The sequence below is a fragment of the Oreochromis aureus genome, linkage group 5, assembly GCF_013358895.1.
Source record: "Oreochromis aureus strain Israel breed Guangdong linkage group 5, ZZ_aureus, whole genome shotgun sequence".
In the NCBI taxonomy this organism is placed as follows: domain Eukaryota; kingdom Metazoa; phylum Chordata; class Actinopteri; order Cichliformes; family Cichlidae; genus Oreochromis; species Oreochromis aureus.
In genome coordinates this window covers 11,562,662-11,581,172 of record NC_052946.1, presented here as the reverse complement: position 1 = coordinate 11,581,172, position 18,511 = coordinate 11,562,662, and the positions used below count along the sequence as shown (strand labels likewise).

Below are 18,511 nucleotides of genomic sequence, written 5' to 3'. Positions count from 1 at the left end.
TAGTTCTCAAGAAAAAAACCCCAACAATCAAATGATCCCCTGTGAGCAAGCAATTAGCAAGGCCAGGGAAGAAAAAGCTCTGTTTAACAGGAAGAAACATCCTGCACAACCAGGCTCAGGGAGGGGCAGCCTTCTGCTGGGTCCAACTGGGGCTGTTAATGGAACAAGACATGAAAAAGGAGAGCATACAGAGACAGGACAAACCACACCCTATTAGTTATAGAAGAGAAAGGTTAATGACATACAGTAGTTGTCATGATATGAGGTAATAAGACACGGGGTATCTTCAACACGACTTGCTTTATTGAACCGTAGCAGGAGCGTACATGGCTATATCAATACTCAGTAGCATAGCCTTTCCTAAAGAGTCCTCCCGTGGCCGCCCCCTCTGGTAGCCTTAGGACAATATAGACGAATCTCACAACAGTAGTGGTGTATAAATACAACCTCCATGCTCTGTAAGGGTTAATTGACCAAGAAGGAGAGTGATGGAGTGCTGCGCTAGATGGCCTGGTCTCCACAGTCCCCTGACCTAAACCCAATTGAGATGGTTTGGAATGAGATGGACCGCAGAGTGAAGGCAAAAGGGCTGACATGTGCTCAGCATCTGTGGGAACTCCTTCAAGACTGTTGGAAAACCATTTCAGGTGACTGCCTCATGAAGCTCAGAGATAGAATGCCAAGAGTGTGCAAAGCAGTAACCAAAGCAAAAGGTGGCTATTCTGAACGATCTAAAATACAAAACATGTTTTGAGTTATTTCACATTTTTTTGTTTATTACACAATTCCATAAGTGTTCATTCATAATTTTGATGCCTTCAAAGAGAATCTACAATTTAAATGCCCCCCTCCCCTCTTTTGGGGTTCTTGCTCCCACAATTCATTTTAGTAGTTAAGAAATACAGAAAAATAATTCTAAATAACTAATACAAAAAAAATCCTTCACATTCATTTAGCACCTTGTACTGTATTTTTGTTGTTGTTTTGTTTTTTTTATAGCATGCTAACAATAGTTCTATCCTATCAGCAGAGTGGTCTTACCTCTAGGGGGCTGAGGTCAACCTCTGAGATCAGTTTTATCTTCTAGCAGATATGCTGCTGTCCCATTATAAAGTTATAGTTGTCACTGAGATCAGAATTACAAAATTCTAAGGGAACGTTGTTTTATTTTTGAAACAGTCACTCACTGACCCTACAGCAATGGTCACAGCAGGGATTTTACATGTTTTGAGCACTTTTGGTCCCATTTCAGAGGTACTGGTGCCTGATACTGCTCTCACTGATCATTTGTCATCACTAATGTTAAAAAAATATGTTAATATGAATAAAAGAACCTTTGGCAGCCACTGACCTTAATCCTATAATTAAAAGGACACTAAATCAAAAAGTGGAGGAATCACAAATGTAAATTTCAGAAAGTTGGTTTTATATGGTTTTACCAATTCAAATTTTGAATCCATTATTTTCCTTTGAAATGGCTTTTTTTTCAAGATTTTGAAAACTCAGTTTTTCTTAAAAAAAAAAAAAGATTTTTATTTAATGGATTAATAGTTCATTTCCAAATACTTATTTATAATTATTCTTTTCATTTTCCACTCAATTATCAAACAATAGTCAAATTTAATGTCTAAATGAATAGAAGATATTAAAATCAATGTATAAAATGTATTTACTCAGGAACATTATTGCATAATTAATTAAAACATCCAAAAAACACTTGTCTTTCCTCTTCCTGCCACACATTAAGTACACACAAACTTTTTAAAACAAACAAAAAAAAAGATTATTTTATTCCAGTTCACACATCATCATCGTCGATGTGTTTTACCACTTCAGTGGCTAAACATCTAAAAAAAATGAGTTGAAATAAATAAATATTCATTTGTAAAACAAGTACAAAGTAATCTTAAAACAGTAACCCTTGCATCTGTCATTGCACAGAACATGCTATAGGCTCCAGCAAAAATAATATTAATGCAGAAATCTGACATCAATGTATCACCAAAACATGACCAAGTTGAAATCAGTGGAAAATGTTAACTTTAGTCAATACTTGTACTGGAACAGTTAAATAGGTTATAATGGTAGACATTTTGACTGAATAAGCAGTAAACTGTTATAGCTTTTAGATGAGTTGTAGAGGTGCTTGATTCTGTCTCATGAGGTAAAGCAGAGTTTGAACAACACAGTCTGAGGTGTGGTGACATCAGCTACAGCCAGCTCTTGTCCGTCAGCCAGCCCCAGCTCTGGAAAACATGTTCATAACATAAGTGAGTCAGCATATTCACAGTGAACTCATCTGACCAATGTGGAAACATTTTCAGTAAATAAACCAACTCACCCTTCAGGGTTTTGGTCAAATTTGGCCGCGTCCTCTGTTCAATGGAAGCAACCGACTGTAAAACAAAATACTTCAGCTACAACCAAAACTTGAATTTTCCCAGAAAACACCTCAAATTACTCAAAGATTGAACTTGAATACAAAACTGTACTAAATGGGAGGTTAATTACCTGTAAATATAAAGTCTTATTCTTTCCATCCATCGTTGTTGTTATGGCAGGTGATTTCATTTGTCTGAAAAAATCCATTGTATTTGGTTGTTGAAGGCATTGCAACATAAAGTAAATTGAATATAGCTGGTAGTGTGATACAAACAAGGTGGGAACTAATATTAGGGCATCACAGTAAGTGAGTTAAACGTACAGGGAGGTGCTCTCGGTCAGGTAGTCCAACACCTCCTGGAGTTTGGAAGATGGAGAAAAGTGTAGGTCCGAAGGTACTTGGCTGCAAGCTGAACAGTTTTCCTGAAATAAGAGTAACCACAAACATGCACGCATTATCCAAAAAGGCAACTCTGTCATGAACTAACAGATGCGAGTCGGACACAAACCTTCCTTTCGGCTTCAAAGGTGTATGTGTACAGGCCGTCAACATCATTGAAGACCATGTAATTATTCAGAGGTAAATATGCACTGCGTGCAAAAAGGTAATAACAATGTTATTAGAAACTGTGAGATGTGCATTCAGTTTTTAAACACATTTTGACATGTGGCAAACAGCCTGCGAACTCACCTTGATGCTATTTTGAAAACCTCAGTTGCACAAGCAGCTGCATCGAATAAAGCAGAGAAAAAACAAATCCTGTTTACAGAGCACTATGAGTGAATCATTAACTTTTATAATCGTTCATAGAGGAATCAGGTCCACAGGTCTTACATTTATACAGTCTTAGCTACTTACCAGCAATGGCAGCATTTGTGGATGCTACAGCAGGGATTATCCTCTTAACAACCCCTGAAACATTTAAAGCCAATTAGTTTTTTATATCTCTAATCATGAAAGAAAACAAAGAGGAAAATGCAGTTTGGTCAAAAGAAAGAAAAGCTGTACAAATCTTCTGATCTGAATGAACTTTAGGGAGTGTTGTAATGTTTTACTGACACAAACTAAGATAAGAGTTTCCACACAAAATGAAAGCACCATCAGCTTGCTGTATTTTATATTACTTGGCTCATCTTCCACAGGAGTAGCTAGAAAAATAACAGTCACCTCGTGGCCACAGAAATGCTATTTATGCAAGCTCACCCTGTGTTAGTCTATATGTGACTCCTGTTATGCTGAACTCTGCTGCCCTCTCCAGAGATTTCTGGTACACCCACTGGATGTGTTCTGGGTCATCTCCATCCAGAGCCATGTCATCTAATCCACATTAAAACAAACAAAAAATAATAATAAAATAAACAAAAATTGAAACATACTTTCTGTTCACAGGTTTGACTACCTCATAATTGTAATTATTATTAAAAAAAAATATATAATATGGTGTGACTTCCTACCTCCAAAGGGCATCTCTTTCGGCCATTGCAATATTCGCACGTACTCAATGCAATGTTCTGGCAGACGAGGCATTGAGGCTATTGTACACATGGGGAAGTTGATCTAAAGACACAGTTTGGGTTTAGCACTGAAAAACTGACTGGGATCTGGTTCTGAAAGATAATTAACTCATGGCTATGATCATTATTTTAGACAAACATCTGCTACCTTACCTGGGGAGGGTAAAGTTCAAGTGTGCAGTCAATGCAGGCTGTCATGCCAGGGAGAATGACTCTGGCATTGCCTTTAAAGCCTTCAGTCCCACCATCAATCAGAGGAATGATGGATGATGGATCTAAGACACCATCTTCATACACCAGCAAAGATAGCTACACAAAAACAGAAACACAGAGTTTACATTTAAAATTTGTTCCCTTTAGCTAGCATGGTGTTACAGATAGAAATCCAGTCATTTTTCAACTGTGAAGAGCTAAACAGATCATGTTAAAGATCACAATAAAGAGATTTAACTTACCAGCATACCATTCATCCACCTCCTCGCCACAATAGAGTCCAATCCACACACAATTATATGGAATTCTAGGTAAAGATAGAAAGAGGGACAAACTCAAATCCAATTTTCTACGTTTTCTAATTGGTTTTTTTATTCAAATTTTGTGAAGAAAATGTCAAAAAAAGTGGAGGTATCAAAAAGTGGAGTATAAAGTTTATGGATTCTATGCAGTTATGTGAAAAACTAACGACATCCCGTGATTCAGTAGCTTTCAGAACCACCGTTAGCAGCACTAAGATGCTCAGCTCTCTTGAAGTCTTGTCACAGCATTTCAACCTTTCTGTTATAGATTCGCTGCTGTGAACTTTAGCTATCAGACAGATGGCCTCACAGAATAGTTTGGTACACTGAGGAGTTCATGGTTGAATCAAAGACAGCAAAGTGCCCAGTGTCCTGTGGCTGCAAAAGATCCAAAATCATCACCCACTTTTTAGAGCAAAAAGGTTTCCTCCTGGCAACCCTTCAAAACAAACTGTACTTCTTCAGTCTTTTTCTAACTGTGCTGTCATGAACTTTAGCATTTGACCTGTTAACTGAGACTTGTAGAGTCTGTAGCCCTTGGGGTTTTAAGAATATCATGGAGGATTTTCATAGGATTTCATGGGGTCCTGTGAAAACTTTCTTTTTCAAGTAACTATAGTTAACATGTAAATTGCTAATGGCAAGTGAGATCATTAAGGAGCAGGTTTACATCACAGGAAAGTGGACATGTGAAGTAAGTTTCTCTATTCTATTAAGTGGTGCAATGACTTTTCATTTAGAGTGGGTTACACACACTTAAAAAAAATAAATTAAACTGCAGTGAGATATTTAATGCGAAACAAAATTAATCTCAAGTGAGCAAATCCATTCAGACATTACAAAAGCCAGTAATGGATTGCCCTGTTGATACTTACGTCTGTAGAATGTTTCATCTAAGTCTTGAATCTTTTTAAAATAGCTGCACAAAACATTTAGGAAACGTTTGGGTTTTAACACAACATTCACTTCATATTGTTTGCATCACAGAAAAGTAGTATGGTGTCTTTGCATTCTTAAACTGTAATATCTGAACATTTTTCACATTTTATCCACAAGGACTGTACGTTAAAATTTTAACCATGTGCACGTGATAAAGCATTTGAAGTCTCAGAATAGTTGCTCAATCAAAAGGATACGGGATTACACAGCATCCAGGCACACGGCTGTTTATAAAGTCAGCAGCAACATCCGCCTTGGGCCGACCTACATCTTTAGCTCTAGTGAAAATTACAGACACATGACAATCAAAGATAAAACATAACACAGTAAGGATCAGACTTTACACAGAACTGACTGATTCTACTCACCTGAAGAGGAACTGTCGATTTAGGTTGGAAACATCAATGTTGTCCATGTCAACAACATGAATGTTGCGAAAGCCTGATAAGGCCTGAGCCACAAGACGAACAAAAAGATGAAAATTAAACACGAACTATTCACTGCAATTATAATTATACCATTCAAATGATGATGATAATAATAATAATAATAATAATAATAATACCAGGTTTTTTAGCAGCTCACATCCCAAACCACCAGCACCAATGACCAAGATTTTGCAGGTTTCTAACATAAACTGCAAGGACTAAAATAGGAGAATACATTTCATATCAGAGATATCAAATATGGCACAGGACAGAAAAAATGAGATATCTGTATCAGATTCCTCACTGCAAATATTACCTCTGTGCTAGGTTCAAAGTCAGGATGCATGAATGGACCTGATCTTTCCAAAAACTTCTTGATATGGTTCCAACGGTCATCCCAATCAGAGGTGCTTCCAGCGTCTCCATCCACCAACATCCTAAGGATGACATTCGTGTTTAGGATGCATTATCAACAGTATCTCTGACAAAAATGTTAAATAGTGCATGCATGGCAACATATGGCCCCATAACATACAAAACGTTTATCGCTACTTAAATCGTACAGCATGGAAATGAACTAAATCCTATGCTCAATGTTGTGATTAATGTTAATAGAAAGAGTGCTATTTACAGCAGAAAATTAAACGACTTTTAGGAAACTAAGTAGGCATCATGTGTACACATTCACTTATGTTTTAATGTCTACTCTGCATCAACCTCTGTTCTCTCACATATATGGCTCTTTTAAAGGGGCTTTATTATGCAGTTTCATAGTTGTTGCAATGGTGGATGCTCACATTAACCATGGCCAAATCTTTGAGCCAAAAGCTTTCAGCTTCAAAAGCTTGTTTCTACTTATATGGTCATCTCAGGCACACAACTTTGGCCGTGACCACAAAAGCCCCACCGACCTCATATTAAAACTTTCTAGTTGTGAAGAGTAGCCAATCAGATGAAAGCTCCCTTAAAGGGCGGGAGCTGAAAGTGATTATTGCAGACAGAATGCCTGAAGGGCTACACCAAGGTCCAGTATAAGATGGAAAAAAAAAGTGAACTTCTTGAGAAGAGTCCAAGATTAAAAATAGGCAGCAAAGAGTTGGAAGTGAGCATAATTCGTCCCCTTTAAACATCTTACTAAAACTGCCTGTCTCACGGGTGGGCGTTTCTGACCCTCTGAATTTTGGGTAATATCTCCTGCCTGAATAGCTCCCAGCCTACCGGCAGCTAAGCTAAGTGAATAGCTAACATGTCAACAGTGAGGAGGTACAACAGACCTCTGACTTCGCACAGAGATTAATAACACCACTGCTTATTCACTATACAGACGTGTTAGTTATTCACGGTCAACTAGGCAGGATATTTCTGTCAACTAGCTACTCACAAGTTTCATTTACAACCAGCATTAGCTTAGCTTTTCGTCTAGCTAATGTTAACCTTCCTCCTAATGTTAACCTCAAACCTTGCGCCAGTTCTACCAATTGATCACTAACTTCTCAGTCAGCTCCACTACTCTCCTTCTTTTCTTCTCCCTAAAAAGAGAGAATAAAAGAAGGTTGATTCATGCTGTGCTTTCGCAGATTAAGGTGACTTGAAAGCATCTTCCGGGGTTTCTTGCTTGTTTCTTCAGCAGCTACTTACGGCTCGTCCGTCTCCGCCATCTTTGAGTAACTTCAAATGTCCAATTTAGCAGTAGTAAACAAGAAATCTGTCAGCCAACAATAGCGTTACTGTCGGAGAAAAGTCTCTGTTGACAATGTTCTGGTTTACAGTTTTAGAATTAATGTGTCCCGCAGCTAGAGGCTGTAGAGCATATAATCTATATATGCTAAATTAGTTTTAATTTTATTACTTAGGTGGAATTTCAATATTCCCATTATCATGAAGGTAGCACTGTCAACAGTCGGCCATAAAGGCGGAAATTACATCGAAGCTCCAACAGATGGTAGTATTTACCTGTTATGGCTTTACAACTCACCAGTTTTCAAGTGCAGACTTGTATTGCTGGGCAATACTGCACATTTTAGTATTGATCCAGTACGAAGTAAATCAAGGGCCAGTATTACCAATACCAATACCAATACCGATGCTTATGTGGGTGGGGCAGTGTGTCATGATTTATGAGATAATTTATTCATTTTCAAATTCTGAACACATTTTAATGACCATCAACCACTGTAATGTTTTTACTGTCCACAACAATTAGTAAATGTAAAAAAAACACCTTTCAGCTTTTCAAGCTTTTCATCATCTGTTGTTTACATGTACAATAGGCTATAAATAAAATAGATGTGACAGTCAAAACAAAACGGTTCAGACATTTTTAATAGTGCATGTTTATATTTTTTCACCCCCCTCCAAAAAAGTTATTTGACACCATTCATTCACAATACATACTGATAAAACTGTATGTATTGTACTGTATGTACTGATTCATTCATTCACAATACATACTGATAAAAAAAAAAGTATCGATCCTATCACCTAGCATTGATCCGATACCAATGCCAGTATTGGTATCAATACTGTCCATATTGGTTCAATACAGTACCCTTACACCGTACACCTTACTGTAGTGGTCCTCTGTTCATCCTGATAAGTGTTGAAATTAAAACATCTGTGCTAAACACTAGCATACTGTCAACTGGGCATGCCAGGAAACAAAAGAGCTGTGAAAAGAGATTAAATGCTTTAGGGTATTCCACAAATATGTTGTGAAATGTGACATTTCACGCAGATTATTGCCTTTGCTTTGTAATACAGGGATTCTCAATCTTGTGTTGTGTCATTCAGGCTATTTAAAATTAAAAAATTGTTTGTGCTCTTGTGTTCACCAGAGTGAACAGAGACAAGAAACAAAACAAGAGAAAAGGAAGAAAATAATTGCCATGTATGGTCTTGGTAAAGGCTGCAATTTCTTCTGCTAACATCTGATCTCTGTATGTTATTGAAGTTTATGGGACCATATTTAAACTCCTTAGATGTGGCTGTAGCCTATTTGACACAGGAAAAAAAATACAACAAAAACTTCAAAACATACACTACTTGACCTCCGAGATCAAAACACTCCGACTGTACTGTGCGCCCCTTTCTGAATACAACAGGAAAAGCCCACTTTTGAAAGGGAGACATTACAAAAGCTCTACTTTTCTAAAATCCTTGCTGAGCAGCTGCTTTTCAAACAGAAGAAACAAAAAGTAAGTGTCATCATGTTCACGGGAGAGAATTAAGCTTTTAAGGAGCATCACGCCCTGCCCTCTGTGATATATGAGGCGGCTCAGTTGCCTTATGGGGATGCTTTGCTGTGTGTGCCATAGGGCACCTTGGAGGATAAAATCAGGAGATTATTGAGACACATATGGGGAGAAACATACAGCTAGAGGGCTCTATTGCTTAACGGGATAACGATTTAAAGCTTTTAAAACACTGGACCACAGTGAAGTATCCAGTATTAATCTTTTTTTCATTCATTCATAAAACATGTTATTTTTGTTAGTGCCAAATGATTTCAGAGGATTGATTTATTTTTAATAATTATGCCCACGTATATTTGTGCACACTTACTTTAGACTCTTGTCGCTGTATATCACTGAAATCAATTTTTAGCGATCGTATTTAGCACAGTTGTTCGAATGCTGATACTTTTCATGCAATCTTAGTATAACTTTTCTAAATCACCGTGGGGCACTGGAGTTTAACAATGGCACTGAGAGTTAAATAAAGTCTATACTAGTAATTACCTGATAATTGCTCTGGTTTATGTGCTTTAGCCCCGCAACTAGCAATCATCTATAAAACCAGTTAATGAGCATTAAAGAGCGAAATGGCCTGCTTGAGTGGAATAAAACTATCTGATGAATTAATATTATCGTCCGCAGTGGATGCAAAGTAACTGAATGAAAAATGAAGTCCTAAAATATACAGCACCCTTTCTTCTGCATTTCTACTACACTACATAAAAAGTAATTAATTTGTTGCTTTGAGTTGTTTTCCACTCTGCAGTGATGAGACAGGAAATTTAAATCTTGGTATTATGTTACTTAAGGGCATCTACCTAAAGTATCTGATTTAATGTGTCCAAATCGTGTTAATGAATCTCTTATTATAGAATGATTAATAAACCTTGGATTGGCCTCTTTGCATTTTAAGAGTGGTGCCTGTGGGTTTGTGGACATAATTAATCCACCTGTCTACACCGCTTCTAAAATTAAAGCAAATGTGGAAAAGGTGTCTTCTACAGAGGTCACCAGAAGTCTGCTAATGTATGCACTGATAGCTGATAACCTTATGAGCTCATAATATTTGACGCTGGGGTGTGTGCTCATATGTGGACGCAGGACACAAGCCTCAGAGTTTCTTTGATTTGAATGTGGTGGTGTTTTTTGGAGGGGTTTTTTTTAAACTGATTTTTAATGAGATGTTCCGAATGACAGCCTCTGAAAACTGATAACTAAAAATAACTGCTGTGGCCATGTCCTTCATAGCTGACTGCCCGCTATCTCAGCCCTTCTCTCTCTCGATTTGTGCTATCCGCCTTGTCCTCTTTCATTTAACCTCGGACATGCTCTCATGTTAAACAGCAGAATGATGTGATAACATTTCATCAAAAAAAAGGAAATGGATTCCCAGAAGACACTTGAAAACCAGTTTGGTTATGACTGAAACCCATTGCCGTGGGTCTCAATCACACTCTTGCTCCTGGGCACTTTATTAAGGTGTTAGGTATGCTCCAGACGGCAGCAGTGTCAGCTCTGTTGGCTTTCCCTGTATTGTTATTTTAGATGTACACTAGTTGAAAAGTAGGGCAAAGTCAAAATCTTCTGGTGCTGACACATTTTTATAGATTCCATTGAAATGCCATCTGTCACTCCTCCACCTTAAGCTGGGACATTTTGAATGTCACTACTGTGCTTTTGAGGTGACCCCACTCTTGGCGATCCATCACAGCCAACTGCAGTTAAGGTTCATGCAAAGACCGAAGAGATCAGAATTAAGCAGGCCTTCACTAGATCATGGCAGGCTATCAAAACAATGACACCTTGCTCGGAAGAAGAACCTCAGAGGAGCTGCGTGCACTCCCCGGAAAACCGGAAAAGAGATCTTTTGCTTTCTCCTCTGCATGCAGTGACATGGGAATCAGAGTTTGTCAGCTTTATAGCTCCATATATCTCATATCCATTTGCCATCTGATTGCTTTCTGTCAGGACATCCAAAGTAGAGCTGATTGTGCTAATGATAATGTGTCACAGCGATATGGCCCTAGTTAGGCGCAAAGCAGGGCTGCCAGCCAAGAAGACAAGGAGAGGCTTCAGGCTGATGTTGTGTTGTGCTGTTGTAGGTGATTGATGACTCTCTCTGTTCTAGTGCTTTGATTAAGACTCCAGTGATTTATCGCCACTGCTCACAATGTAATTAGACTCTATATACACTCAACAAAACAGTGTTGTCCTGCTATACTGTAGGATGCCAGCAAGTGTGGGTGTGTTTTTGTGCCTGTGGGTGCTATGAGTTATCTTCACAGCTATACATCTAGTACAGTATATTTTGCTGATGTGCATCTAAATGGTTGCCAAGTGTGAATACATTCACATTAAAGCAAATTCACCCTGCACACTTTTCTGTTTTAAAGTAGGAAATGTAGCCAGGAAATGTGCTGCACGTGATACAAGATTTATTCAGTGTATGATGGATTACCTTTGACTGAAGCTGTCTGGAGTGTTTTCACTTGGCTATTACCAGGATGCTCTGCGAGTAGATATTTGCTGTGAAAATGAACCCTTGCTGTTTTTATGGTTGGGTCAATGGATTTTTGGTCTGCTGAGATGTCCTTAGTGTGGCAGGAGAAGTGGAAAGATACAGAGCTCATCCAAAATTCCCCTTATAATGGCAATTTAGAAGATTAAAAGCCCACTAAATGTATACTTTAAAAGTAATTACACGATCCTACTCCTTTTTTGAAATGTATGGAAACAGCTCTAAACTTCAGGCTAGCATTGTTGCCACCATTCTGAAGTGAAATAGAAAGTTCAGGCTGGCTGTACCGTCTCCAAGGTGTTCAAATAAAATAATCCATCATCCTATGATGTGAGGAGTGTGGTGTCATTGCTGGTTTGCACTTTGTTCTTCCTGTTGCTGATGGGCAGCGCCCACAGACAATTTGTGCTTGACACTTCCTGCTTACGTGGGAGGGGGACTCGCTCTGACCTTGCAGCACATGGTGTTTTGTTGTTGTTGTGATTTTGCTTTTTTTTTTCTTCTTTCTTTTCATTTAACCTCCCAGTTTTGTCCAATAGAGTTATTTCTGCTCTGAAGGGAGAGCTAAACATTGAAAGCAACAACTATAAGGTGATTTTAAAGCAAAAGGTATACAGCTGTGCTCAGTGAAATGTAACTCAACTCATTAAACACAGCCACTCCACTGGTTTGGGTGTATTTAGCACTATGTTATTATTTATTTACTGTTGTTTTGTTAGATTTTAAAGGGACTGTTACTGTTCATTATATATAGTATACCACACTCATCCTTACACTAAATTTAAAGCTTCAGTCAGTAGATGATTAGTTTCATTATCTAGCTTTTACAGAAAACTGGAATTACACAGGAAATGAATCACATGAAATATATTATTGTAGTGAGTTTTTAATGACAGTGCTTCTCCGGTTTATCTTAAGCTAAGAGACTAACAATGTACAAACATGGGAGAGGTGTCTCTCTTTCCCTGTAATTCTTTTACTTTCATTTCGACTCTTGGTTGCTTGAGTTGAGACATCTATTCCTTAGTAGTAGACTTTACCTTGGGGATAGGTTTGGAACAAGTAGCTTATTGCTATTTTTCTAGCATCAGGAAAATCTGTCATCTTTCTTGGTGTGCATCTGTGTAGTGTTGATAGCAACGCTGATATATTCCTTTTAACGGATATTTGGGAGAGGCTAATTCTAGGTTTCTTTCAAGGACTCCAGAGGAATTACGGGAATCCTTAAGACCATGAGACGGAATTTTCCTCTGACTACTTCAACTGCTTTTATTCCTGCTTGTACTTCCTATTTCCTGACCTCCTCGGTATGCTTCCTGCTCTGCCATTTCTACTGTTCCTCCATCCCTGTTGTCCTTTGCATGCCTGAAGGAGACACTGTACATAGTAATGACAGCATCCAGTCCTTTAGCAGTTACAGTTTCCTCACAGAAGTGAATTAAGTGACAAACAACTCTTGCAAAACATAAAACAAAACATAAAATAGAAGAAAATGCAGAACAGAGAACATACATTTTTTTCTTAAATCTATTGACTAGCGGTCCATAAAGGACAAAAAAGAGGTGCGCTTCACCACTTTGCACTTGTCACGTGTTACTCTTATGTCACTGTAGGGCAGAAAATATATCATAACCCCGAAGAAGTCTCATTGATTTCCCATTCAAATGCCCTCAACAGATGTCTGTGACACAGAATGTAATTTTCTTTCTGCTTCAACAACCTTAATGCTCCTAGTATTCTAGTTTTTGACAGAACAAGGTAAGGCCCAGAGTTACTGCAGAACTCATTTAGTCAGCAAATGAAAACTGCATCAGTGATTTCCTCTGACCTCTTTATTTGTGGCAAGTTTTGTTTGAATGTAACCCTCTGAGGTCCAAGTCATCATCTGTGATGACCCCAACCCTAAAAGTAACCTTCAATTCAATCCAGATATGTATTGTTTAATTGTTCTCCCAAGTCTTGGCAACAAGAAGACAAGAAAATAATTGTTCTAGATGACATTTCAAAAACTATTTTTTTTCCAAAAAAGTACATTTTGTCTTCTCCAAAATAGAGGGTTAGGGTCAGGCTAGTTCCCACCCTAAGGTTTCACTAGGAGTTCTTTGGCCCTTCATTTTATTTTCTCCCTCTTCCTCTACAGAGCATGGGCCAGGGTGGAGCTTTAGGAAGTGGGGTATATCCTTCCTCTCCAATGAGAACATGACTGAGGGAGAGGCCGCGGGTTTGGATGGCTGTGTCTCGGCACCACTGGCAAGAATTCAGAAACCACAAGCAACTTAAAGCATATCTCCTCCATCACTGCACTGAGATGTATTCAGGTAATATTCACACAAAGCAGTCACAGAAGATTGCAATACTGAAATACTCAGCAGCCTAGCTGGCAGCGTAACTGCACTAAAGTGAAAGCGCTCACGAGATTTGCACTGTAAAAGTAAAACAGGCTCTTCTATTGTACCAGCTTCACCGCATCTATAATAAAATCTATTTAGCTTTTTAATATTTGCCTTCTATCTGGTCATATCAGTGATATTTACTGAAGCAATAATTGATTTTTAAATGCATTCATAACGACTGTCTATGTCACCTAATGAAAAGAGTAGTAACATTTTATTCCATTTTAATTGAGTACTTTAAGTGGTGGGCTGTAATCATGAGGCTCCTTGTTCACATATCAAACATTAATAATACGCGTATTCATTTGAGGGATGTAAAATATTAAATCGATGGCCAGGACAAATACCTTTTACTAATATGGTTACAGTCTCCTTACCTAACATTTGCTTTGTAATCACACTGAAAAGAGAACTGCCTTAATTTATAGGTGTAATACTGTGTAACTACACAGCAAGCATAGAGAAAATAAAAGGATGAAAAAGGAGTTTCATTTTACAGCCCACATAACCTGTAAATGATGTCTACATAAGGCTGAACTATGCAAGGAATATAACCCATAATTACAATAAATGAGAGGTGAGCTTTGCAGGATGTGAAGCACTTAGAAAATCACTTGTGGGGGGAAAAGAGTGTAAAAGAAGATGAAATTAACTAACAGTGTAAACAGAACGCTTCCTACCCCATCCTCTCACCTGTAGAAATTATTATACCTGTACATTCACTTCACTCATTCAGCTGTAATGGCATATTTGTGTTTCTCCTTGTGCTGATGCAAGCAGAGTGCCAGCTAGTGTCGAGTTCACATTCTCCCCTCCCACCATAACAAATGCACAACTAAAAGGAGAATGTTTATTAAACCAATTTGGATGCTAACTTATTTATTAGGATGATGGGCAAACAGTGTCATCTGCTCCTGTGGGCCTCTCAGTGAAGTAATAGCTGTCTCTTTATGCATTAGTGAATGTATCTTACATTACACAGAAACAAAGGGACACCCACACATTTATATTTAACAGCTACAAGTGTACATTGCACACATCCCGTTTCTCAACCCAGGGCAGCTGTGGTTCAACATAACAAACAAAGGCTCTCTCTCTCTCTCTCTCTCTCTCTCTCTCTTTGTATCTCTCAGTATGTCACTGTCTCCCAGCATCACCCTGAGTGATTGCCAGCCATGACACCCGCCTGCTTGTACCACAAACCCACCCAAATGCCCAGGAAATTAAATGCTCTACCGAGGTAATAAAGAGAGTAAATCCTGCTTGTATTCTCTGCCCATGGCCAGGGCATTGTGGGGGCAGGTATTACCATATTAAGCCCAGACAGAGGGGATCAGCTCAGCATTCCCTCATTACACCTCATCTAGTGGGGATTTACGACTTTTCCAAAAACAGCATGCCCACAGCTGTAGTCTTCGCCTGTGGGTGAGAGTGGTGTGCCAGGCAGTTTGATCTCAAATTATCCATTATAAGTATATTTTCATGCACACGGTAACTGTTTGAATTTGGTGGAAGAGCTACAATGCTAGATTAACCCTCAACACACATGTTTGTCTTTGTGCATATGGATGATAAGACTTCGCAGCTGCTTATTTACACAATTAAAGCTCATCTGAATCAGCATATTGCTATTCTTTTCCTAGGATCTCATGTCTTTCACTGCAAGATCAAAAGTATAAGTTCAGGTTTCTTTTTGTTTCATAACACTAATATATTTTTCACAGACGATATCATACCTTTTTTTGTTCATTATTAGCTAGCGAGACGCGATGAACACCGTGCACCGTGACTGCAACAAGTATTATATAGCCATTCATTTTGAACAGATTTACCCTCCTGATAACAGCTGCCGAGGAACAGATTAATAATGTTGTGGAAAATGAGATTATGCTGACTCATTAAGTTTATATCTCTCTGTAGAAGTAGATAATGGTTCTGCCAGTGATCATAACAGTCGACACAAAGTCACCAGAATGCTTGATTATAAATGAAGCCCTTGAAATCTTCTGCCACTGGGGGAGTTGGATAACTTTTTTTATTGAAAATCTAGTTTACGAGTTGCCAACAGTTGTTTGTCTCTTGAAAAGAGAAAGTAATAAACAACGGGCATAAAACGTAAGGATAGAAACAGATAACTAAGTGCTACCCTGAAGAGAAGACAATAAGACGTATACAAAATTTATGGTTTAAAAACATCAACCCACATTTGTTTTTGTTCCTAAAATGTCCTGGTGGATGCATTTCTGGAGCAACCACTATTGCAAAACCAGCATTACTTAACGTATACGTGCAAGCTCACTGAATCAGATACTAGGAAAAGACTCCTGCTGGGAGTCTAACTCATTTACACAACAAACAGCTTGTGCACACAGGTATGTAGGGAAAAAAAAGGCAATTGACACAAGTGCACAGATTTCACTGCAAACAATTTATGAACAGCCTAGGGCAGGCCCCTTAGTTTTTAGTGTATCTATTTGCTTTTTGTGTTTCTTATTTTGTCTCCCTACAGTTAATTTACTTGTTTTCAAAGTGAAGTAATCTATTAACACAGAGGGGGACAGATGGTTGTCGTTAGTACTATGCTATATTTTGGAGACCGTAACATGCACATTATTAGCTTGTTTGATAAGCACTAGCAAGCTTCTCATTGAAATACCAATGTGGAAAAACATATCAACACTAATTAATGGTTCAGCACACTACAGTATGTAACTGAACTTCATGACTGTAGTGCCTGGTTTAGCTTCCAGTTTGAATCCATCAGTAAAAAAATCACAGTCTTCTTCACAAAGCCAAGACTTCACAATATCAGACATGCAATGGCAGTCAGACTAGACTGAGACAATATCACATTTGCACTAAGATGGAGGCCACACAACCTCCTCTCAGCCCCTAAGACCTGGACGAAAGCCTGACTACAAATGCAGAAGTGCTGTAGTCAATTTGTACTTCTAACATAGAACTGTCACACACAACCCACAGGCAAATATCTGTAAAGTGTTCAATCAGAGCTGTCAAGATGAGGATTTAGCATGTGGGATGTTGACGGAGGATCGATACGACTCCATCAGGACTAAGCCATTCCCTCAGTTCTAATAAACGCAAACCATCACCCACTTGAACACCACTTGAGCAAACCAAATCCACGACACACTGACCATCCTGCAAGATTAGTAAATTTTGTTCTCTTCGGATGTGGTCGCACACATCACATATTGTATGGGGGGTTTTTTCTATTTAACCTGCCCCTGGACTATCGGCAGCATTTGAAGTCGTGCTTCCAGCTGTCTTGAAGGCAAAGAATGTCTAGAAAAGTGATCTCTAGTGTCATTTCAGAAGAAAAACATATTGTGCATGCCTCCAAATAAATGATAATAAATCTGACGAGATCAGTTGTTCCAGTATCATATTTTTCTTGAGATAATGCAGTGGTGATAAGCCTTCACTGAAATACAGATACTGTTTGATAAGAGCCATATGTGTCTTGGTTGTACATCCCCCATGGCAGTATTGAGGTTGAAGTATTACAGCATGTGCTATGAGGAAAGTGACAGAAACATAAATGAGGCTAAAGGAAAAAGATTACTGTTTAGTGTGGTTTTAGAGTTTTCAATAACTTGACACCAGCAAGATAAACAGAAACATCCCTCAAGATATTTAGGGTACTTTATATGAAACATATATATATATTTATATATATATAAAATCCTCTTAGATGCCAGTCTTGCCCTCAGGTGCAGCTTCAGGTAGAAAAGCACAAGATAGGCTTTATCACTAAATTCAAAGCCTGCAGCTACATACTACAAATAGTAGCTCTTTCTCCTATTATTTCCTACCCAAAAGCCTAAAGAGAAAGTGGTGACAGACTAAAATACTGTGGCAATTAAAAAGAAAGGGGGTAAAAGAGAAAGTTGCTAATGGGTGGAGAACATAAATCAAAGCCATGTATTTTTTTTTTTTTTTTTTTCAAAGAAGGCGAAGGGGGAGATTGGGAAAGAAAGGGGGTGTGAAAAAGAGACAGCACCATCTGTCTCTGTGGACAAAGTACTGAACACTTGCATTCAAGCATATGTTCGACTGATCACACAGATCACCAAGCGTATGTGCTGAGGTGGGATGTTCCTGTGAAAAAAAAAAGGTGGCTCAAAGGCATTTTACACCCAGTGTAGGTAACTGCTGCTCTAGTGAGCAGTGGAAGACCCAATCAGAAGGATGGCATGCCAGGAAAGTGTTGCTTTCATAGGCTTCATACTTGACTCAGATAAGCCCAGTTTTAGGATAAAAGCTCCTTGTGTACAAGACATTTTTATAATGCTATATTAATAGCATCAGCATTCGTGTCCTCCTTTAAATGGAATGTATTTTCTTTGCTCATTCTCTAACCTTTAATACCATCATCAAGATTTCTTTGGTTTCTCACTGAGCATCCATCTATCCATCATCTTCCACTTGAACCTGTCACCCCTTTTGAGATACTCCTGGGGGACCCCAAGGCATCCAGGCCAGATGCGATCTATAATCTCCAAACCTTCAAAGGAAGGTGGGCAGCAGGCATCCTGACCATATTCCCAAACCACCTCAATTGGCT

General features: G+C 38.5%; 1 protein-coding gene across 2 annotated transcripts; it reads right to left on the bottom strand.

The window, feature by feature from the left end:
- Positions 1–1,758: 1,758 nt before the first annotated feature.
- On the bottom strand, positions 1,759–7,481 carry uba3 (ubiquitin-like modifier activating enzyme 3). 2 transcript variants are annotated; one of them, XM_031752418.2, is made up of 18 exons: positions 7,418–7,454; positions 7,270–7,308; positions 6,096–6,216; positions 5,917–5,997; positions 5,720–5,802; positions 5,549–5,629; positions 5,288–5,331; positions 4,353–4,417; positions 4,051–4,206; positions 3,838–3,940; positions 3,587–3,700; positions 3,242–3,295; positions 3,074–3,110; positions 2,892–2,973; positions 2,705–2,805; positions 2,512–2,575; positions 2,342–2,396; positions 1,759–2,246 (listed from the first exon to the last, which is right to left on the bottom strand). In XM_031752418.2, exons 1-18 carry the CDS (start codon positions 7,435–7,437, stop codon positions 2,158–2,160), a joined length of 1,389 nt encoding a protein of 462 aa, XP_031608278.1. In that variant the 5' UTR covers positions 7,438–7,454; the 3' UTR covers positions 1,759–2,157. The 2 variants fall into 2 exon arrangements, with proteins under 2 accessions (XP_031608278.1, XP_031608279.1); XM_031752419.2 differs by lacking the exon at positions 7,270–7,308 and having other exon boundaries at positions 7,418–7,481.
- Positions 7,482–18,511: the final 11,030 nt, after the last annotated feature.